The sequence below is a fragment of the Capsicum annuum genome, chromosome 10 (assembly GCF_002878395.1).
Source record: "Capsicum annuum cultivar UCD-10X-F1 chromosome 10, UCD10Xv1.1, whole genome shotgun sequence".
Classification (NCBI taxonomy): Eukaryota; Viridiplantae; Streptophyta; class Magnoliopsida; order Solanales; family Solanaceae; genus Capsicum; species Capsicum annuum.
Window position 1 is genome coordinate 97,158,867 of NC_061120.1, and position 25,438 is coordinate 97,184,304.

General features: G+C 36.3%; 1 protein-coding gene across 1 annotated transcript; it reads right to left on the reverse strand.

Moving 5' to 3' along the window:
- Positions 1-459: 459 nt before the first annotated feature.
- On the reverse strand, positions 460-24,977 carry LOC124887759. The gene is made up of 3 exons (XM_047397675.1): positions 24,784-24,977; positions 24,484-24,679; positions 460-489 (listed from the first exon to the last, which is right to left on the reverse strand). The coding sequence occupies exons 1-3, from the start codon at positions 24,975-24,977 to the stop codon at positions 460-462; spliced, it is 420 nt and encodes a 139-aa protein (XP_047253631.1).
- Between the last annotated feature and the right edge of the window lie 461 nt (positions 24,978-25,438).

Sequence of the window (25,438 nt, forward strand, 5' to 3'; positions counted from 1 at the left end):
CTGCAAAAATCCATATGTGTCAAAATTTATATACTTTCAAATTTGACCCCTGTAGAATAGAGTACCAAGATTTGGCTGTATCGAAGGCTCTTAGCTCAACTTTTCTCTAAGTGATTCCGATGAACATTTTTCACCTCATAGGCACTCTTCACACTACGATTATGATCATGATACATGTATTCAAATATAAATCATGGGATTTGAGTTTATACACCTATGAACGATGGTTCAAAGTCTAGCCAAAAAATGCAGGGTGTTACACCCTGATGGAGCCTAGGCTGGTCCCTGGCCCTCTACTGTTTAGGATGGAATAACCTTTGAATCTAGAGTTGGAATAGAACTTGGGGAAGGCAGACTGTCCTGGGTACTAGCTGGGGATATATCACCCGATTTTCCATGACCTCTAGGCTTTCCATGAACTGGAGTAGGATCCCTAGGCTCAATCTCTGGACCCACATCTCATGTAGCGATAACACGTGTCCTTTCCATCTGCAAAAAAGTAAATTCAAGGGAATAGTTCTATAGAACAATTCAAAATCTTAGCACGATATGAGTGATAGAAGTGAAGAACTCCTAAGAATGTTCCATAGCCTTCCTAAGATAGAAAATGGGCATCATCATTTTGATCCATAGAACTCTACTAGAAACTCGCTCTTGTAACAACAATAACGGTGAAACCTAGGCTCTGATAACAATTTGTCATAACTCGATTTATGAGTCATGATGGCACCTACTAAAATTCACCAGTAGATAAGCCAGCCATAACCTAGAGTTAATGCAATAAGTTAATTCTGTAGGAAATGCCCATCATAGGAGAAATTCAAGAACACAATTCATAAATACGCAGGTGTTCTAAATAGATAAAATAATATATACTAAATACCATCCCACGACCTGGTAGAGCTAGTAAAGAGTATAAAATGAGAATAATATAACTTCAAATGTTTAGAATAGTCAACAACAATTTTCTCAAAACAAAAGACTAAATATGGAAATGGGCAAATCAAACTCTAAGAGCTCACCCTATCTCCAAAAATCAATCGCCGTACAAACTTCAATCAATAGTGGCAACAAGCGCTCGGATCTACACTAAAAAGGTACTGAAATATAGTATGAGTACCAAAATAATGGGTACTTAGTAGGCATCATCGACTGACTGAGCTAAATCATGATATAAGTATGATAAATGTAAGATAACATAACTAAGTCACGGTACAGACATGAACCTGAATAATCTCCAATACTCCTGTACAAAATAAGTAATTAAATTGGAATAGTAGGATAACATAAGGCATTAACACATGCCAATACCTCTGTGCATAATAAGTAAACAACGCTGGATAATAATGTTTCATAAAGCATCAACATAAGCGAACATAATTACAAATTTAGCTCCTATAGGCCAATTGGTATAGAAAAGTGAAGAACTCATCAAGCCTCCCATACGATTGGAGAGTGCACTCAAGAGAAGAATAAAGAAATCAACCAATATTATAACCAACCTGCATCATTATCTTACCATCATTCCACAAGTATAATCAATATACCATTTACCAATATTGTCATAATATACCAATAATAATAATACTACCATCATTTAACAACCTTATCATAGATACTCAAAAGTCACCATTTATTAGCTAACCATCATTTATTAACTAATCCATTTAATAAATAGTGATCATATAACATGTAGTTATCATTCAACAATTATTCACCACATATCCACTAATCACTATTCATTAGATAATTATCATTTCTCATCTAACATTAGTTATTATCTAATCCACATTTACAAACTAGTCCTCGATTGTCAACTAGACATTATTAGTCACTTAAACTAAATTCACCACTAATCATAAATTGTCACTAATCCTCAATTATCACTAATCATCAACTATACCACTTTATAAGTATTTATCACTTTCGGGCTATAACTGACATATCTAATGTCAACAACATACCCAATTTCCATATAAGTATATATATGCATATAATTGCCATAAATATGGCATAGCCGGACTCGAACTGGTAGATGTACACATAGGTACATCATTTAAATTATCCTCCAGCGTTGTCGGGTATCAATGCATCATCATAATCATATTCTAGCCTTGCGGAGTTTATATATATCATCATAATCATCCTCCGGCCTTACCAGGTATCAATATCCTTCATCCTTGTCGGGTATAATATAACATGACAATATCCTCCTCCCTTGTCGTGTACCAATATATTATCATAATATACTCCAACTTTGCTAGGTATCAATATATCATCATGATATCCTTCGGCCTTGTCGGGTATTAAGATATCATAGTCGGTAGGAAAATCAACAGTATAAGTGATCATATAATATAGCATCATGATTTCAAGCATAATTAATAGCATAACCTCTCATATAATCAGTAAGTATGACTTCTAATATAATTCATGGAGCAATCGTTGATGTAGGAATGTTCAAGCATAATTTCTTAGCATGATCATAATCATAAGCAACATCATGAGCAATGACTCATTAAAGGCATATTCAATGGCCTATCATTAGCATAAAAGATAGTTTATCAATAGCCCGAGTAATAGCTAATCCATGGCATAATCTATAGCTTATTCATAGCATAGTCCATAACATAATTTATGGCTTAGATAATATGATAGTTATGGTCTAATTCAATTGTATAATCGGTAACCCAATCAATAGCCACAATAATAGCATAATCAGTAGCTCATAATAAGCTTAACCAATAAATCAAACATATGGAATAATCATTAGGCATTACTTTTAACATCATTTATCAAAACCAACAAGTACCAAGATCCCTTAATATAGCCTCCAAAAGGGCATTCTCTAGGCATATAATATACGCACAAAGGTTTCAGAATAGTTAACATCAATCTTGACTTAAGGTGGGTCAAAAAGCCCACTTTGAAATCCCCAAACTTTATTCTAAGTCAACTTCTACGTCGAACTAGGCTAAGGTATCTTAATCCACTCTTAGATGTATAGCAAGCCACAATTAGTTTTAAGGTAAAGGTCATTCCAAACACTATAACTAACTCAATCATAGCAACTAAGGCACTTTCATTAGTGTGAGAAACTAAGGACAACTTACCCTAAGCATGATTAATTAGATCATGATACTTAATCTTGAGTAATTTAGGACATTCTCATTCTAATTGCGAGTAGTGAAGTCCAATTCACCTCAGGCCAAAGGAACAAGCCAAGCATTGTTACGATTTTAATTTAACCTAAATGGTTCAACAAACCCAAGTCTTGAATTTTATCATTCTAACACCTAAAACCCATCCCAATCTAACAATATATCATAAATATACTATGACATTGATCAATCTAACAAGGGATAAACCTAGCCTACCTCAATATCGAAGAAAGCTTAATGAATCGCTAAACCTTAGCTTTTCTCTTTTGTGAAGCCTCCTCAAGATGCCAAGCTATCAAAAATATGAGAACAATGATACCCCTATTGAACCATTGTTCTTTGGATCCAAAAATCACCTCAAAAACTTTATGTGGGTCCCACTTACGAAAATTGCATTTTCGAAACCAACCCAACATGCTATCAAGCTCAAGAAATAATAACCTCAAAAGATGAGTGAAAACCAGGCTAACTTAGGGATGAAATCAAGTCCTAAAGTTTTATAGGGTTTTGAGCAATAAATCAATAAATCTTACCAAGAAAAGGGTAAATTCTTTGCTTAAAATGGATGATAATCATGAAAATAAATGTTAATCAAGCTCCTAAGTCACCCACAAGTATCAATCTTGAGAAGTCTCACTCTTTAGGGTTTTTTCTCTTAAGAGAATGGTGGTTAATGGCCAAAATTTGGGCAAATAAGGTCATTTTATACATGTCTAGGTACTTCCGACTCGCTATCATTAGTCCAAGGTATGCGATCGGAGTACTTGAAGACTGCACAATTAGTTACGAGAGTGACCTATACTGTGCCATTACAGTACCGCTATCGCGAATCAAGGATGGTGATTGCATTTGCATCAGTTGACAGCTGAAACTTGGAAGTCTTCTAAGTTTCCATCAAGCCCTCGGGATTCATCCGGAATACCATGTACATAAATAAACTACGTAACACCAAATTTGACATTTCGAATGTGATGGCGTACTCAAAATTTCCATCTGAGGTTGTTTCAATCAAATATGGGCCCTATACCTACATTTTATAATTTTAACTTTCCAACTAGTAGGTAAATGAGACCGGGTTCCTCAGGACCCAAACCAAAATCTACCTAGCCTAAAATCAATATTACGGAGCTGTTGGTGCAGTTAGAATTTGCATTCACAATCATTTTGCTAAAGTTTTTGCCCAATGACTATTTGCAACATAGGAAGACTTCTAAATAGGGAATTGGCTCTTAAAACCAAATGAATTTCTCAGTAATGAAACCGTCAATCCTAGCAAGTCATAAATGACTTGGGGAAGCTATAGAAAAGCTCTAACGACAAAATATGTAGAAATATGGAAAATGACTTGAAGGGTCATTACAACCCTATAAGTAAAAAGGAATAAAAAGTACAAAATCCTTGGGTTAACCTCCAAGTAGCACTTGATTTAATATAGCAACATCATGTGGATAACTTGGCTACTAAGACTTTACAAAACTACCCCATACGTTGCCTCCCATGAAACACCTAATTTAATATTATGGCATGACTTAACTGAGCCACTTACTCAGGCTCTATCAAGATCACATCACATACCATCTTGACTTTTTCAACATTATCAAGATAATGCATCACCCTTTTAAATTTTAATTTAAACTTCTGATCCTTGCTATTTTCAAGCTTAATGGAACTATATGGAAATACTATCACCACTCGATATGGTCCCCTCCATTTTGACTTCAAATTTCTAGGAAAAAAGCAAAGCTTGGATTCAAACAACAAAACCATGTCACCAATGGTGAATTCTATCTTTTCTATCATTCGGACATGTTATGATTTCATATTTTATTTGTACAAAGATGAATGTTCATAGGCTTGAAAAAAAATTCATCCATTTCTTTAGCTGCTCAAGCCTCAGCTTTTCCGCATTATTCCACTCCAAATTTGACCTCTCTAATGCTCATAATGCCTTATACTCAAGTTCAACAGAAAAGTAGCAAGCCTTTCTGTACACAAGCTAATATGGAGAAGCTCCAATAGGGGTCTTAAATGTTGTTTGGTATGCCCATAATGCATTATCCAACTTTCTAGACCAGTCCGTTCTATTGGCATTCATAGTGTTCACCAAAATGGACTTAATCTCAAGAATGGAGATCTCAACTTGACACTTGTCTTAGGATGGTAGAGTGTTGCCACCCTATGTTTTACACCATATTTTCAAGTAGGGTCTGAATAGATGATTGCAAAAATAGGAGCCTCATCACTAATTATTTCCCTTGCTGTACAAAATTTGGAGAATCCGTTCGTCCTCAAAAATCTCAAAAATGCATCACACTCTTCTCTTTATTATTAATGCAACTTCTTCCACCCACTTTGAAACATAATCCACAACAACCAAGATATACTTTATACTGTATGATTTCACAAAGGGGCCAATGAAACTAATGCCCTATATATCAAATAGCTTAAACTCTAGTATTACAATTATCAGGAGCTCTTTTATTCTTGAGATATTTCCTTGTATTTGACATTAATTACAAAGCTTTGTATAGTCATAAATGTCTCTATGAATGGGTAGGCTAGTATTAACCATATTGCAAGATCTTATTAGCAGTTCATGCATCACTATGATGACCCTCAACTGATGACAAATGGAATATATCTAGAATACCCATCATCTCAACCTCAAGAACACATCCACATATCATCTGAACTGCACAAATCCAAAACAAGTATGGCTCATCCTAGAAGAATTTCTATGCATTATGCATAAACTTCTTTTACTGCTGAAATGATAGTTTTTTGGGCACCACATTGCTTACTAATAATTGGAAAAATCTACAAAAGCATGGAATCAAGTCTTTCTATGCAACCAATAGCTACTCATCTGGAGAATTGTTACCTATCCTAAGATCATCCTTCTAATTTTTCATTGCCTCTATTTCAAGCCATGATAAATGACCAACCACTTAATTTTCAATCCCTTTTTTCATCTTTAACCTCAAAGTCAAATTTCTGTAGTAGAAGTACCGATAGACACTAGAGTTGTAACCTATCAATCCACCAAATTAGATACAATAATAACCCATTAAGTATTGTTCACTTCCAAGAATGCATAAAAAAGATGGTATAAAAGAGTTGTGATCTCTAAAATAGAAGGATCCTCAATAGAAGGCCTAGACAATTGGGTCACTCTATTCTTCAAATCAAGATCCAACTTCTTTGTTGCAAATTTGTATGAACTTTAACCAATAAGTATGCTCACCATCTTATCATAAGCATCAATATTATCACTCTCAAAGTTCATAATAACTGCTACAAGTTCTATGACTGCAAGCCTCTCCATAATAAGAGCTACCAATGCATCCTCATCAACTATTTTAATAATTAAGATCACACACATGTTCTTGGTTGATTCATAGATCGACATACATTAAATGTCACTTCCTTATGATTTAATCAAAAATTCATCTACCTAGTCTTATTATTAACCAATGCTTTCCCTCTAACAAGGAATAGTCTTACCAAGATAATGGGATGTTATGACCCTAGACTACCCCCTAGTGGTAACACAGTGCTTAAGGCTACAGTTGACCTCAAGCTAACCCATGATTTAGTACTTGCTATGAGCACTGAATAAAATAATACTATAATATCATATACGAAAGTTAAACTGATCAAATATTGTTAAGATGTACTACTGAAATAATACTTAACATATCTGAAACTATTGAAAAAAACTAACTCTGGCTGACTGAAATAAAGAAAATACTAAAAATAACTATAAATACTTATCCTTAATGGATGAGGACTCACCACAACTGCTGCAGAGTGGTACAAAGCTGACTAAGGGTAATCGAGGAACTAAGGGTCCAAACCTATCTTATAAGACAACATAGCACAAAAAGTGTATGTAGTTAGTACTTTGAATGTATTAGTATGTGAGATAGGGACTAACTGAAATACATATAAGTACTGAGCATGAGTACATGAACATGTAAAATGAATGCAAGACCAAGCATAAACATGTACTGAAATGATTTGAATAACTAATATCTGTACACTTAGTTATTCAAAATTGAGGTGACATACTCTAAATACTGAACTAAGACTGTGAGAGCTATTATGAAACCGACATGCCCCAATTTAAGCTAATTAGGGTCCAACCTTTGACCTCAGTTAGAAGGGTATCAGTACCTTGCCTTGAGTACTAATAAATATCTGACTATGTGGATCCATAAGGCTGATGTCCTGAAGGACTGGTATGTTATTCCTCTACTGGTACGTGAACTCTAAGAGAGTATCAATCCTCTACTTATGGGCTATATCTTATAACCTACATTGGCTATGTAATTCTTAAACTAGGGAATGTTACTAAAGGTGTTAGTCCTCTACTGGCGGGTGAGTCTTCATCGTTAGGTTCACTCGATGCTAAATCCTACTCCTAAATGAACTGACACTGGTACTGATTTAAGTTAAATGAATTTGTAATTGATAATTACTCAACATAAATATGATAATTTGAATATGATGATAAAATCCTGATCTAACTGACTTAAAACTTAAAAATCTAAAGCATGTGCAAACACATAGGTATCAAGTATTCATAACCCTCCAGCATTGAATAATTCTTTAAATACAATAACATCACTTAAAACACTATAAGGGAATTCAAGTTTTGTAAACTCCAAAACATGATATATTTCACAAATATAATAAAATTCATGATCATGAGTATAGGAATACATTAAACTTATGAGAACAACATGATCATAAGGTTTATTTCATAACTTGAGAAGTTGACATGGTATCAACTAAACATGATATGGCTGACGTAGATTATAAAACATATAAGATTAAAATTCACATGGGGAAACACAATGTCATGGTTTTTATTCAAAACAATTAAGAAGAATTTAAGTAATTTCATACTTAACATTGAAATTTCTTGAAATAGGAAAAAGAATTTATACTTTGAAAAAACAAAGGGTTCTTGGGACTCAATGGGTGGAAGTAATCCCATTGATGAATATCCCACGTACCTGAGTTTCTTGAATCCTTGAAGAAAGCTTGGAATTGGTACCTAGAATGGTGAATTTTTTTGAAAAGCTTTGCATTTTATATTTATGATGATGGGATGATTTTGAGTATTGTTAACTATAGAGAATGAGGAAAATAATTCCCCTATGTCATTTTTAGATGTCAATTAGATGTGTAGGGTGAAGAGAAAGATGAAAATACCCCTTGAGCCTTTAAAAGATGTTGCAGGATTTCATAGCCTTTGTGGCACGAAGGATTTCATGGAGACTAGCCTCCGTAACACAAAATGTATCATGGAGACTAACCTCCATGACACGCCATGTATCATGGAGGGACAGCCTTCGTGACATGTCCAAATTGCCTCCGTAGTCCCAAAACACCCCAAACCTCTTCTAAAAATTTTGAAACTCTCTCGGATGACCCTTTAAACATCCTTAAAAAATTTTCAACTCATAAATTAACATTTCAAACTTAGGAAGGCAAAAAATGAAATATTCAAAATCTTGGGGTCTTAAAATGGTTATTTCACTTTTACTTAGTGTGAATTAAATAGATTTGGGACTTCTAAACATGGGACGAGTAGCTGGAAACTTGTCTAGAATTTTTTGGGGTATTACAATATCTCCCTCTTGGGATTATTCATCCCTAAATGAAACTGTTTGAACTGATATATTAAGAAGACTGAGATAATGCACCGAATACTTATGAGCCAAATCATCATTAAGTAATTGAATCTAAAACATGATGCATGGCTTGAATTAAATTCATGAATGCATGCTATGAAATAAGGATAGTTAGATAGCCGAGATAGAAAATAAGAGAATCAATTTAGTGAAAACCACTACCTCAAGATGAATCTGAATTCTTGTAGAAAATATGGGGATACTTGATTTACGTATCAGCTTCTACTTCCAAAGTAGCTCCCTCCACGGACTGATTTCTCAATAGAACCTTAACCAAGGGAACTTCTTTTTCCCTTAGCCTATAAATCTGGTGATCAAGGATCTCAACTGGGACTTATTCGTAGGAAAGGCTATCTTTCATGACCATATTTTCTAGAGGAATGAGAGAAGTTGCATCTCCAATTCATTTGTTAAGAAAAGAAACATGAAATAGTGGATGCACTGATGCAAAATCTGTAGGTAAGTCTAAATCCTAAGCCACCATCCCAAAACGTCTCAAAATCCTATATGGCCAACATAATGGGGACTGAGTTCCCCTTTCTTGATAAATATCTTCACCCCTTACATGGGCTAATGTTTTAAATAAACCAAGTTACCAATCACAAACTTAAGACCTCTTCTTCTCACATTAGCATAGGATTTATGTCGACTCTAGACTATCTTAAACTTTTCTTGGATTAACTGAACTTTCTCCATTGCCTCATATACCAAATTTGGACCTATTAAAGTATCCTCACCTACTTCAACCCAACCAATAGGAAATCTACACCTCATTCTATAGAGAGCCTCAAATGGAGCCATCTGAATACTAGAGTAACAGCTAGTGTTGTAGGCAAACTCAATCAAAGGGAAATGGTCATCCCAACTACCCTTGAAGTTGTTAACATAAGCCCTCAATATATCTTCTAATATATGAATGGTCCGCTCTTCTTTACCATCTATCTGAGGATGAAAAGCTGTATTGAGATGAACTTGGGTACAAAGACCCTTCTAAAAATCCTTCCAAAAATAGAAGGTAAATTGAGTACCTCTATTTGAAATAACGGTCTACGAAACCCCGTGCAACTTTATCAACTCCCTAATATAGATTCTAGCATAATGCTCAACTGATACAAAGTATAAACTGGCAACAAATAGGCTAACTCAATCATTCCATCTACAATGCACAAAATCAAATTATGCTAACGACGTGTATGAGGCAACCTACTCACAAAATCCCTGCTTACCACTTCCAACTTCCATATAGGGATGTTAAACTCCTAAAGAATATCACTAGGCCTCTGGTGTTTACCGTAACCTACTGATAATTCAAACACTTAGCCATAAATTTGTTAAGGCAAAATCTTGAAAATTCCACATGTATAAAAGTGTATTCATCTTTAAAGCAAGTCTTTGACATTTTTGGGACAAATTTAATCTAGGTAGAAGTACGGGGTGTTACAATATCTCCATCTTGGGAACATTCATCCTCGAATGTGGCTAGTTAAGCTAAAAGAGTACTGACAGACTGAGTTTATACACTGGACATGTATGTCTGATACATGGAATACATGAATGAACTGATTAATGAATGTGTGACTAAATATGCAACAATAACTGATACTAAGAATATGGCTGTAACTAAACATGGAACTGAGTAGATCTAAGAAAGACTATTACCTTAAGTTGAGAACACTAATAAGACGAACATCATTTGCTAAAAATGCATGACTTGAAATATGAGAACATGAATGAGTTTGAAATATGATACATGAACTGAATATCGTAAACTAAACTGAGCCCTTGAGTACATAGCTTACAACTGAGATTGGAACTACAGGGTCAACTATGAGTACCCATTACCTCAAGCTGGATTCATTACGTAAAGATAAAATGGAAGGTTTAGATCATGTTAGCTTGGGGGTTATAGTGCATCTCTCCCTTAGGATACTATGTCCTTCGAAGAATGTTGACTTCACTAAGATACCGGGGCGATGCATAGGGTACCTACGAACTAAATAGTGACTGAATATCTGGGATCTAAAACTAATGCACGATTCGTAAACTGAGCTAAACTCGCAAATACTAGGATTCTGTCTGGGAATAGTTACATTCTCGAGACTTTTGATAATATGACTAGATGGAAAGATGGGAAAAACAAACTATACGAATTTGACTGCTTGACTACTAAACTAAATGGTTGGCTTTACTGACTTACTTATGCTGAAAACTTAAGCTCAACTGGGAGCAAAGGATCTAATAAAGCATATCATAAGGATGAAAGACTCATAGCGTACCGGAATCTAAGGTAGGGGAACTTCCCTGATCATGGCGAGTTTGGAGTGCATAAAGTCTATTCAGGCGCTGACCACCAGTGGTACTAGAAGTAGTACCCTGCTGACGCAAATCTCTAACTCTCTAAGCCATTATTCTACACTCCCATAACCTGTGGCCTGAATTACCATATCCAAAACATACCTTTTTTCTTGATCTACACACACCTAGGTGATTTCTACCACACTTTTCACAAAGTGAATAGGTACGATCTCTTCTCACACTACCCAGGGTCATGGAACCTGGTGCCCCATCATGACTGTCATTCCTGAACTTTGGTATTGGCGCACTAGCTGAAGATAGAAATGGGACTAAAAACTTTTGACTATACTGAGAACGGTTATAACCTGTGACCCTGGGTGAGAAAAACTAAAACTACCTATCCTGGCTCTCTTATCTACTCTCTCTCTTTCCTTTGCTTTCTCTACCTCAATATATTGAGCGTGCATTATCAATCTAAAAAGATCTATGTCTCTATTAAGCATAGTAGTCCTACACTCCTTAACCACAAACCCAGATGCACCGGTTACAAACTTACTTATTCTTGATCTAGGGTCAACCATCTGATCAGGGGCATACTTAGATAACTGGTTAAACTTGAGGCAATACTCCTTGACTGTCATAGAGTCCTGCTTCAGGTGCATGAACTCTTCTATCTTAGCTTCCCTTATCTCAAGTGGGAAAAACTTATCTAAGAACGCATCCTAAAATATCTTCCAAGTCATGGGAGTTGTATCCTCCCCACTACTCTTCTTCCAAATCACTACCCAATCATAAGCAAAAACCTTCAACCTATAAGATGTAAATTCTATACTCTCCTCTTCTGAGACATACATAATCTGAGTGATCTTCTTCACCTCATCAAGAAAAAGTTATGGGTCCTCACCTACCTTTGACCCAAAGAATTCTGGCAGGTTTATTTTTATAAAATCTCTAATTCTAGCTATGGCTAAATCCCCATCTTTTTGAGGTGGGGCTGCAGCCTGATGGTTACCCTGAATATTAGCTATCACAGCTAGGATAGCGCCTGAAAAGCAACCCAAAACTGTACATGTGACACATTCTCATTCAAGGAATCTGTGGGCTGAGGTGGCTGGTTATCATTTCTATGGGCATTAGCTCTTTGAAGAGGCATATTACATAAATGAAAGGGAGAAGCAGATTAGACTGAGGGTTTTACTAAAGATCATGCTCACTCACACGACATGAATACTGAAAGAAGGGAAACTATTCCTAAAATATCTCATAGCCTCTTATACATAAGTGTGGCGCTCTACACACCCATGCACAAGACTCTACTAGATATGGCTTTCAGACTTCCTAGGACACTGTTGAATCATAGGCTCTAATACCAAGTTTGTAATGCCTCGGATTCTGAACCCCAGACACAATATGGTGCTCATAATCCCAAAGAACCACAAGCTAACCCATGACTGGTACCTACTGTAATAACTAAATAATAATACTGTATAATGTAGAAATTTGGCAAAAACTTGCCATAAGGTTCAAAAATGAAATACAACTGTATAACGTATAACAATACCAAAACCAAAACAACTGTCTGAAACTACTCTAGTCTGAAAAGCCTCTAATATGTCTGAACTATAGAGTTGATGGGACAATCCCCTAACTAACTCCATCTACTGAAATACTAAATCTAATACAATAATAAAATAAGGAACATCCTCGAATGATAAGGACTCACTACTAATTCTACTGCTGCTGGCTGAATTTGAACAACTAAGGGTACTCGGAGCTCATTCATCTGAACCTATGGTATGAGACACCATAGCACAAGAAAAGTATGTATCAGTATAGGGGAATATACTAGTATGCTAGCTGAGGTAAGGATAAATGCAAGGGTTCATATTCATGAACATAAAACTGAGTGAATAACGTGAGACTACTCAATAAGGAAGCATGCATTAAAACATAAACTGTAACTGAGGTCATACTAACACTTGATAACGAATTTTGAATACTGTCTAACTATTACCTGAGTTTACTAATACTATAATAATGATAACTAGATCTCCTAGTACTATATTACAAATGACTATTGTGGGGTCAATCCTATCTAACAGGTGACGCCCAAGATCAATTCTATCAGGCGGGTGATCCCTGAATTTACTGATACTAATGCTGATTGATTGTATCCAACAGTCCTAAATCTGTAGAACTATTTGAGTTCTTTACTGAGCTGAGTTACTATATTTGAAAGTCCTAATTTATGAAATTCTAAACTGAGTTCTATTCTGAAGACTAAGACTAAAACTGAAACTGTGGAAAGTAATCATCTAACTAACATATCCTGAATCTGAACTAGTGGGGTCCAACCTATAACCACAGCTAGAAGGGTGTCAGTACCATGGCATGGGTAAAGATACTATGGTGCTCAAGCCTATCTGACGGGTGACCCTAAACAAGAAGTCAAGCCTAATTTGACGGGTGACCCCTGAGAGGTAACCAAGCCTTAATCTAATGGGTGACCCGTTATCCTGTTATGGCTGTGAAGTTCGTGAGTACAGGGACTTCTACTAAAGACTCTGCCTAATTGATGAGGAACCCATCATCCCTACTCTCGCTCGGTATTGAATCCTGCTCCCAACTGAATAAACACTAAGCTGATTCTTAGATTATATTGGACTGGGCTAAATATGTTATTGATCATGTTACCTGAATGATCTAACTGAGTTCACTGGGTCCCCTTGACTGATGGAATACTATTGAATTCTATTTTCTGACTGAATGCCACTGAGTTTTTGAACTGATTATTGGATCTGGGTTAAACAGATATTGAGATTACTGAGTTTTTCTAAGTTCTATAACTAACTGAGTTCTACTGAGTTCTAAAACTGACTGATAGTACTACTGAGTGTGACATGACTAAGACTGTTTTGTAACTAACACTGGCTCTAGGCAAACGGCTAAATTGTTGGCTATTAAATACCCCCAGGACTCTATAGCATGGATAATATAAAGCATGACAATTTTTGGAATAGCATGACAGTAGTCTATCATTCACAATATAGTTAATGAGTCATTTCTTCAAACACTTACCATGCATTAACTTGTACATAAATGGGGATCTCATGTTGACATGCTAAAATGGCACTAATTCATTCACATAGGCATTTATCAAACTTATGGGAAACATGCTTTGGTTATACAACAATTACTACATCCAAGTATCATTGCTACATCAATAACTTGCAACTTGAAGGGTTTATCATGAACATCATGCAAATCATCACATGCTAGGATCAAATCTTGGAACTAGAAATATAAAACATGAATCAACACCCAACAACAATATAAACATGAACTTCAATTTAGATAAATCAAGAAAAACTCATAAATACATAATCTTGTACTTTGAAATGAGATTCTTGGGCTTCATGGGTGGAAGGGACCCATGAATAAACATCTAACATACCTTAATTCGTGAGTTTCTTGGAGTCCTTGGAGAGATTCTTGGGATTAAACTTGATTTCTTGAGACTAGGGTTTTCTAATTTGAGATAGAGTGCTTTTGTTCTTAAGGAATAGTGAACATAATGAGCAATTTTGGCTATTGAGGGTATAAATCCCATATTTAGTCTGATTAGGGGCTTTGGGAAATTACCAAATGGTCCCTGAAATTAAATAATAGAACCTGAACAAAAATCCTAATTTTACATGCTGGTGCAACACGGTGAAATTGTGCTAGCTCACTGGAAAGCGGATGACTGGGAAACTAGTTGGTGGCACAACGCGGTGGTATCACGTTGCCACCTTGGATACGAACTAGAAAGGCACCGCGACGCTATTGAATCACGTTGGTGCACTAAAAATTGAAAATTCTAAAATTGAGGCTTGGCACGATGCGCCAATATCGTGGAGGCTCACTGGTTTTTGACAAATGTCATTTTGGCTAGCTCCGCGATGCGCTAAAGTACCAGGTGGTTCACTGTCATACTAAAATGGCTCTAACTCTTCTCCTGGGCATCGGATTTAAGTAAATTTTATATCGATGGAAAGATTATTCAATTTCTCACACAATAAAAAGTCAAAATCTTTAAAATATTATATGTATAAAAGTGTATTCATATTTAAAGCAAGTCTTTAACATTTTTGAGATGAATTTAAGCTAGGTAGAAGTACGGGTTGTTGTAAACTTGTACTAATCTTGAGCTATCAAGACATTACAATGACATTTAAGTGTATATTTTGCATCACCCATAGAAGATTCATTGGATTCTAAAGTGTAATTTGCCCTCTCTTTATTTTCTTATGGATAACATTGATGGAAATATTTGTTTATTTATGTTTATTATCATTATTATTTGCTAGATCTACCCTTAGGATTATGCTAGAATAGGATGCAATTGTGTATGGATTGTGATATATTTTGTATACTTTAGTTTGGTGATGATGGGTTCTATTATTTCTTGATTAACTTGTTGGGATTTATGGGTGAAAGCCTCAATTACCAAAATGGGTTTGATGGGTGAAAATCTCAAGCTCTTGAAAGCCTAAACACTCCTTGAAAGAGGGGTTTGGGTGAACTTTAGGATCCCTCATCATTCTTTAAAGAAGGATGTTGGAACCAAGGCAATAGTAGATAACTATTAAGTTTAGTTTGCTAATATTAACTATCTTAACATAAGGGTGATTATAAGGTTGACTATCCCTTGGGTACTATCCTAGAAATTAGGGTGCCTATTTAAGGTATTGGGTGGATTTAATTGACACAATCATTAGGTACTCCAAAGATTCAATGAGTGACATTTTTATCATTTTGTTGAAAAACTAGCCTCAAATACCTTAAACCTAGCCTACCACATCAACAACGATTCGAATTTGCACCAAATCATCACGATCCCATGCATAATTTTCCCCTAGGAAAGTATGGTCCCAATATCTATTTTAATTGATTATACTTGAATTATTCATAGTCTCAAGTTAGTCCTTTAGAATCCCAAGAATTACTTTCACACTTGACAAGATTTAAAAAGCCCTAACCATTCTGTACTATAGGTTTGACTCTAGTAAGCAGCTTTTATATCAAATTGACTCAATCGTCACTCACATTATTCCTCATTTATTTGAATCCGACTCTTAGTTAGGTAAATATATTGATGATGGCCGACATACACTCAAATTGATGTGTAAGTTGAGCGTTATAAAAAATGGCGCCGTTGCCGGAAAATAATTTTGTGTATTGAGTTAGTTTTGAATTTTAGCTTACTTGCTTTGATTCAAACTTGTAATTAGCTGTTTGTGATTTTGTTTTGCTTCTTTTGTTAGTTAGATTCATAGTTATTTTGTTTAGTTGTTAATATGGCATCTTGGAATGAAAGTGAATTCGGTGGTGGGAGATCCAATCATGACAATCCATGTCCATATTGTATTAGACCCCACTTTTAGCAAGATTGTAGATATGCTCCCCAGAGAGAGATATTTGTACCATCTCGATCTTATACGGAGTATGGTTATTCTCTATGTGGAGGTTGATATGGACATTGGAGTGATTGTCTAAATGCCCCTACCCCCATTATACTAACTAAGTGCTAGTGGATCTGATGATTTTCATAGGTCTTATGGTCAAGAAAAGGAAGAATGAACCAAAAAGGGTGGTGTTGAAGCAATGCTTCAAGTTATCTTGGACCGGGTGGAATCAAAGGTGGATAATATGCATCTCATGCATCAATCCATGAGGGCATGTAATGAGTAAATCACAAGGATAGAATAAGTGGGTGTGGAGGCTAATCTTCTAGAAACATGAGTGGGCCCACTCTTCAAAATGAGATCAATATTGATGAAACCTTGGTGATTTACCAACCAACTAAACCAAATATCAGAGAAGATGTCGAAACTGAGGAAATAGAACTAGAGTCAGAATAAGAAGACAAGCAAAATCCTTATGAAGACTCTAGTCCATTTCTGTGTGAAGATTACTAATGGAATGCGACTCCAAAATTAGGGAAAAGGCCCCATCTACCCACTTTTCAACATTTTGCTTGGTGGATTTGATAAAAGTCAATCCACCCAATCAAGTGATGAAATTTGAGAGAAGGAGCAATTTCCTTATATTTTTTAATATGACCTTCCATATAGGCATACTAAAGTCCCAAACTTGAAGTCAAAGAAGTGTAAAGAACAGTGTCCAATTAGTGGCCTTTCAAATGTTCATAACGATACCCAACGAGCCTACTCAGAAGCTTGATGTGAAGTTGGGTAAAATATTCAAGTCTTCAAAGTGGCACGATAGAGATAGTATCAATGCTCCCTTCCCTTGCCCCCAAGTGCCACAAAGATATATTGATCGAAAGTTGGGGCACCGTTTCAAGTATTCCAAGTGGAGACATAAATGAAAGCTGAAGAATATAGAGTCGTGACCTTAAACCAAGCACTTGATGGGAGGCAAGCCATCATTTTCATTTTTCTATTATTTCTTTTTAAATAAGTCACAATATCTTAAACTCTTTGTAGGTGCTTGAGGCTGGTTAGAAGGAGAAAAATAAAGGGACAACTAAGTTTGAAAGAGTAGCAACTATGCAGAAAAATAAGGCAAAATAGAAAAGTAGACGGCCTTAGATACCACGACTGTGAATTGAGGACGGCGATCACGGTAACGCAATCGGACCAATCAGGCTGCGATCGTATCTCTGTGTCCACATTTCAACACGGTTATAAATGCGGTTGTTGGGAGTCCTTTAGACCCTTCTTATAATTTTATGTTATGAAGTGAGGTCACTACAAATCTTTTTAAGTTGGGTGTGTGTGGCCCTGCTAAGTTCCCATGTTGGCAAATCACGGTTTCCAGCATATAGTCATCTGACTCGTGCTTTCTTCGGGTAACCATCTAACTCACATCAATTAAGCCTTAAGTATGATATATAAGGAAAACATGCATCATGCTCACAACATTCTTTTCTTCTTTTCATTCGAGGAAATTCCTCCGCAGGGTATCATTATACCCCAACTTACAAGTCATCAGTACCACATCAATTCTCAAAACTTCTTATACAAATCATAGTATGAACACCAACAATACTCCCATACACCGACACATGCATAATGATTCCCAACAGGTAATAGTCAAGAAATTCATCATTTATAATGTAGTACAATAGTGGATATAAAACCCATGCTCTCAGTAGTTTAATAATAGGATCATGTGGAGTACATAAAACAACATTATGGGGATTAAAAGATTCACAACTCATGTTCATAATACCTTTCAAAATTCAAATCTCATGTCCACCATTTCAACAATTAAGATATATAAGCAAACAACCCCATGATCTTTCAATATTCTTCTTAAAGCCATATCACAATGCATGCTTTTTATGTTAAAAATGAAACCCCATTTATAATTTCATGCATACTTAAGTAATTATTAAAATCTTGTTTAAATTCATATCAAAATCATGCCCATGAGATTAGGACAACCCCACATACCTTATTTTTTTAAGAAGAGCGAGAAACCCAAATCGTAATTGAGTCTTTGGAGTTTTGGACCTTGAGGATGAACTTTGATCCCTGGGGAATGGATTAGGGTTTTCATATTGAGAGAATAAGAGAGGTTTTTGATGAATTATGCTCTTCTTAAGTTAAAGATCGTGTTATGACTGAGTTATGATAGGCAAAAATAGACTAAAATACCCTTCCTCGCCCAAAATTTACAAGAAAAACATGAACTAGTACTCGATGCGTTAACTAATGTAGTGCATTGATATCTCAGCGGGCCACTATTTCATCGATGCAACCATCGAGGGGGCGCTTCAAATTCATATCGAGTCACTGTTTCCAACATCTAAGCACACCTCTAACGTTATCTAAAAAATCCAAAACAACCCCGACACATCCGTTTTACTCCCCCCCCCCCCCCCCCCCGATCATGAATCAACTTAAAAATCCATTATGCAAGGTTGGAAAAATCGATTTAAAAATCACAAAAGTTTAGGAGCTTAAAATATGACTAAGTCCTTCTGATACTTAGGAAATTTTCAGATGATTAACCCTTTAAGCATGCTACGAAGTGAGATATTAAGTCGAGGACATCATAGGGTATTACATTATCCCCCCCTTGGGATCATTCGTCCCCAAATGATGGCTCAAAACACAACCAAGAACTACTTTAAACACACTAGGGAAAATATAAAGAGAGTAGGATATGATTCGTACCATTTAGGCCACCATTTATAGTCTCAAAGAGGGTTGGGTACCTGATTCGCATATCATTTTCTGATTCCCAAGTAGCTTCCTCAGCTTTTTTATTTCCCCAAAGAACCTTAGCGAAGCTATTTCCCTATTCCTTAGTTTCTGAACTTGGTGGTCAAAGATAGAAATAGGTTCTTTTTCATATGATAGAGAGTCTGTCACCTCGATCTCCTCTACAAGCAACATTAGGGAATGGTCTCCAATGCACTTTTTCAACATGGACACATGGAATACTGGATGAACGAAAGTTAGACTTGAGGGAAATTCTAACTCATAAGAAACACCACCTATCCTTCTTATAATCTGGTATGGTCCTATATAGTGAGGAATTAGCTTCCCTTTCTTCCCGAATCACATGACTCCCTTTATAGGGAAGACTTTTAGAAATATCCAATCACCCACCTCAAATTCCAGCTCCCTTCTCCTAACACCAACGTAGGATTTCTGGTGACTCTAAGCTATATTAAGTTGCTCTCTAATGATTTTATCCTTTTCCATTGCCTAGTGAACAAGATCAAGCCCATACAACCGCATTTCACCCACCTCATACCACCCAATCAATGATCTATATCTTCTTCCATAAAGTGCTTCTAAAGGATCCATCTTAATGCTGGCATGGTAGCTATTATTACAGGCGAACTCTATCAATGGGAAATGATCTCTCCAAATACCCTTGAAGTCAATTACACAGGCCCTCAACATATCCTTTAGGGTCTGAATGGTGCATTCAGCTTATCCATAGATCTGAGGGTGGAATGCAGTACTAAGGTTCACTTGGGTACCTAAACCCCTCAAAAAAAAAATTCCAAAACTGTAAAGAGCATTGCGTACCTTGATCTGATATAATGGATACAGGTGCCCCATGCAAGAGAACTATTTCTATAATGTACAGCTTGGCATAATCATCTCCTGAATAATTAGTCCTCAAAGGGAAAAAGTGAGCTAACTTTATCATCTCCACAATTACCTAAATGGAATCGTATTGGTTTTGGGACCTCAGAAGTCCCGTGATCAAATCCATATTATTCATCTCCCATTTCCTCATAGGCAAGGTTATTTCTTTAGAAGTACCACCTGGTCTCAACATACCTCAAAGAGTGAGCCTTGTCGAGGATCCTCTCTCACAAACCATACACATTCGGTACACAGAGCCTGCCTTGGTATCTCAAAATACTATCACCGCTAATTTCAAATGCCATCATCTTTTTTTGACCCATATTGTTCTTAATTTGCATCAAGATGGGGTCTTCGGCCTGCTTCTCCTTAACTTAAGCACATAGGAAAGATTTAGATATCTCATGCACCACTACTCTTTTATATTCAAAATCCAGAAGTCACACCTCTATATTTGTAATCTGGTGAATATCTTTAACCATCTCCCTTTTTCCTTCCTCAACATAAGAAAGACTGCCTATAGATAATCTGCTGAGGGCATTGGCCACCACATTCGCCTTGCCTAGATAATAGTGCAGTCTCATGTCATAATCCTTCAATAGTTCCAACCACCACCTTTGCCTAAGATTCAATACTTTCTATGATAAGACATACTGTAAACTTTTATGGTCAGTGAAAATATCAACATGTACCCCATACAGATAATGCCGCCATATTTTAAGTGCAAACACCTCAGCCGCTGACTCAAAGTCATGGGAAGGGTAGTTTCACTTGTGCACCTTCAACTGCCTAAATGTATAAGATACTACCTTACTATGTTGCATAAGTACACACCAAAATTCCACTTGGGACACATCACATTACATAACAAAACCCTTTGTACCTTCAGGAAGAGTCAAAACAAGTGCAATAGTCAACTTGTCTTTCAACTTCTTAAAACTATTCTCATAGAAGTAAGACCATACAAATTTTTTCTTTTTTCTTTGTCAATCTGGTAAGTGAGCAGCTATGGAAGAAACACTTTCCACGAACCATTTGTAATACCCTTCAAAACCCAAGAAGCTCTGGATATCGATTGGAGTCCTGGGTCTAAGCCATTTTCTCACTACCTTAATCTTTTGGGGATCAACTTTAATTCCCTCACTAGACATAATATGCCCAAAAAAGGCAATAACACTAAGCCAGAATTCACACTTTGAGAATTCTGCATACAATTTATGATCCTTGAGGGTTTGAAGAATAATTCGGAGGTGATTGCAATGATCCTCTTCACTCATAGAATAAATCAAAATGTCATCAGTGAAAACTATAAAAAACGGATCTAGAAACTTATGCAACACCCTATTCATTAAGTCCATGAAATCTACAAGGGCGTTAGTCAATCCGAAGGACATGATTAAGAATTCATAATGGCCATGTCTAGTTCGAAAAGCAGTTTTGGAAGTATCTACCTCCCTAACCTTCAACTGGTGATACCACGAACGAAGGTCTATCTTGGAGAAATACTTAGCACCCTGAAGTTGGTCAAAGAGATCATCAATTCTAGGAAAAGGATATTTGTTCTAAACCATGACCTTATTCAGTTGATAGTAGTCTTGTAACGCCCCAAGAACCTATCCTGAGATGTCACATGGTACTTAAGGCCACACATGGCCTCAAGCTAACCCTCTAAGCCTGTCATCACTTTCATAACTTATTATAACGCTAATCATGCAAAAATAGGGAAGAACAATCATGTCATGAACTTGAACATACATAATGATGAAGAAATACTGGCCTGTACAAACAAAATTCTCAAATTTCTATATATACTGGTACTCTAGTCTGACAATAGCCTATACAACATAAGACTAAGGAGCCATTGGTATAGATCCCCAAATAACTCATACTAAACTGAAAAGAAACAACCATCTACTAACAAAGCAAAATCAAGGACATAGGTCCTCGAACCATGAGACTCACCAACTGCAGAAATGTAAAAAAAGGTACTCAAAGATCACTGTTGTTGCTGGGACTGAGCACCGAACATGCATCACGAGGAAATATAGAACACAGAGGAGTATGGGAATCATTACTTGGTAATGTACTGAGTATGTGGGGGTGTATGCAGCATTATAAACATTATCATAAATATATAAGAAAATCATGCATGCTATCAATAATGAATCTCTTCTCTTGAATTAGATGAAATATATTCCTTATAAATTATCAATTGTAATGCAAGCATTGTAAATCTCATAAATCATTATACTCAACTCAAAATCTTTAACTCAAGACTTAGAGTAACTTGGTGATACTAGAAACGTAAACTCTTATGGACTTGGGATTTTCTTATAACCGACATAAACTATATGAGCTTACATGGAGTCCAACGTCTTGCCCATATTGGGGAGAGTTGTTCTATCCTTGCCATCGGAGTAGAACCTTAACTAAAGTGATCACTGTCTTGGCCTTTGTCCCTTAATCTTTATCCTATGGTGGCATGTATTTCTGGGGAAGTAGGATGCACTAAACCCACACTTCCCACTCGGTGCTAAATACTACTCCCAAACTAAATCTCAGAGAAAACGTAAGGAAATCCACCTTAATCAACTGAAGGGTCTAACATAGAGACTAAAATCATAAATATATCTCATCGGTAAATCATAAATAATTTTTGGATTCCTAACTGGACTCAACTCAAAACAATTTTTCTCAACATTAAGTGGACTTGCTTATTAACTCATATCAAATGTCAAAACTTCAAGAAAGCATCATAAGATTCATTCTTGACTCTTAAACTCAAACGTCAATATATATATATATTCAATAATCAACTTCTCATGGAAAAGCTTAAAATCATGACTCTTATCATTTATCACTTGGAAATCATCAATTCTAATTCATAGTAGCAATATACAATTCATAGCATAAGTTCTCAATTTAGGAAATAAAATAATGAAATAGTCATGTATATCAATCTTGAACATCTCAATTCTACTAACTCAATCATAAAGTAATTTGGGTATAAACCCACTTTGCACAATCATGAAATTCCAATAGAAAAAAATCAATTCTTTGGGCACAAGAATGAAAGGATATTTTTGTTCAAGCCCCACATACCTTGATTATGATTTTGAGATGAATAAACTTGATTGGAACTTCTTTTCCCACTTCTTGACTTTGGGTTCTTGATGTTCTTGACTTGGAAGTTTTGAATCTTGAACTAATTTGTGAAAACTACGCCTCAATTTTGAGATCTTTAGACAAGAATTGGATGGGATTTTGGATAGAAACCCTAGCTTTTGGATGGAATGGAAGAGGAAAATAAGGATTTTCTCCTCTATTTGTACATATATAGTGGGTAAGGACGGGTGGAAAGACCACAATACCCTTGAGAAAATTCTAGAACTGGAGCCCGATTTTCGTCTCTGGCGCAATGTGCCATGATCGTGGACCTTCACTGGATTTTGAAAATTGATAAACTGCTCAGTGGCACGATGCGGTGAAGTCGCATTTGCCATCTTGGTCGTGACCTGGAAGGGCACCGTGATGCGGTGGAATCGCGTTGGTTCACTAGAATTTGACAATTCTGATATTAAGCCTTGGCGCAACATGCCAATATCGCAAAGGCTCACTGGAAAATGACAATTGCCAATTTGGCTGTCTCCGCGACGCGCTAAAGTGCTAGGTGGCATACTGTCTCACTTAAATGGCTCTAATTCTTCACCCGAGTGTCGGATTTAGGTGAATTTGGTATCGATGGAAATCCTATTCAATTCTCCATATGACAAAAAGTAGAGATTAGAGAAATACCTCACATTTTAAACATCAATCACTTTGGAAGTCTTCCCATTGGGGTATTACAATATCTCTCCCTTGGAAATATTCATCCTCGAATGTTCTTAGTTAGGCTCAACAACAAAGAGGAAACGGGAAAAAAAACCTTATGGGAACAATTTACCCGACTTACTTTACTCTAGACTTTCGAGTACTTCACAGAATACACGAATCATAGAATGGATATTTATATAACTGAATACTCTAGATTAGTAGGAAACTGAATTAAAGAAGAATAGTACCTTCGGCTTGATTAAAATTTGCGGAGAAGAGATGGGGGTACATAGTTCGCATTTCTTCTTCTTGTTCCCAAGTAGCACCCTCAATTGATTGATTTTGCCACAGAACTTTAACCAATGGAACTTCCTTATTCCTTAGTATACGGACTTGATAATCTAGGATCTCAACCGGAATCTTATCATACGTAAGGTTGTCCCGAACACCAAAGATTCCTGATGAAGCAACCATAACATAATCACCAATGTGCTTCTTGAGCATACAAACGTTAAAGACAGGGTAAACAGCTGACAACTCTGCAGGTAACTCGATCTCATAAGCTGCTTTCCCAACACGATGCAAGACTCTGTAAGGGCCAACATATCGAGGACTAAGCTTCCCTTTCTTTCCAAATATTTTACCCCTTTCATGGGCAAAATTTTCAAGTACACCAAATCATCAACTTCAAACTCAAGAAATCTTCTTCTCACATCTTTATACGACTTCTGGTGACTCTGGGATGTCTTCAAACTTTTCCGAATCAACTTAACTTTCTCCATGGCCTCGAACACAGCATTAGGTCCAATCACAGTAGCCTCATCCACTTCAAACCAACCTATCAGTGATCTACATCGCCTTCCATATAAAGCCTCAAATAGAGCCATTTTAATGCTAGCATTTAAACTATTGTTATACGCAAACTCAATCAATGGAAAATGTTCATCCCAACTTCCTTTGAAATCAAGAACACTTGCCCTCAACATATCCTCTAAAGTCTGATAGTCCTCTTAGCCTGACTGTCTTTCTGTGGATGAAAAGCGGAGCTAAGATGAACTTGGGTGCCCAGACCCTTCTGAATAGCTCTCCAAAGTTAAGAAGTAAATTGAGTACCTCTATCGGAGATGATAGACAAAAAAACTCTATACAACCTGACTAACTCCTGAATATATAGCTTAGCATATTCCTCAGCGGTGAAAGATGTATGTACTGGTAGGAAATGTGCTAACTTAGTCTACTTGTCTACAATGACCCATATAGAATCATGATGATGAAGAGAGAGAGATAAATCGGTCACGAAATCCATATTCACTTCCTCCCACTTCCAAGTAGGAATGCCAAATTCTTG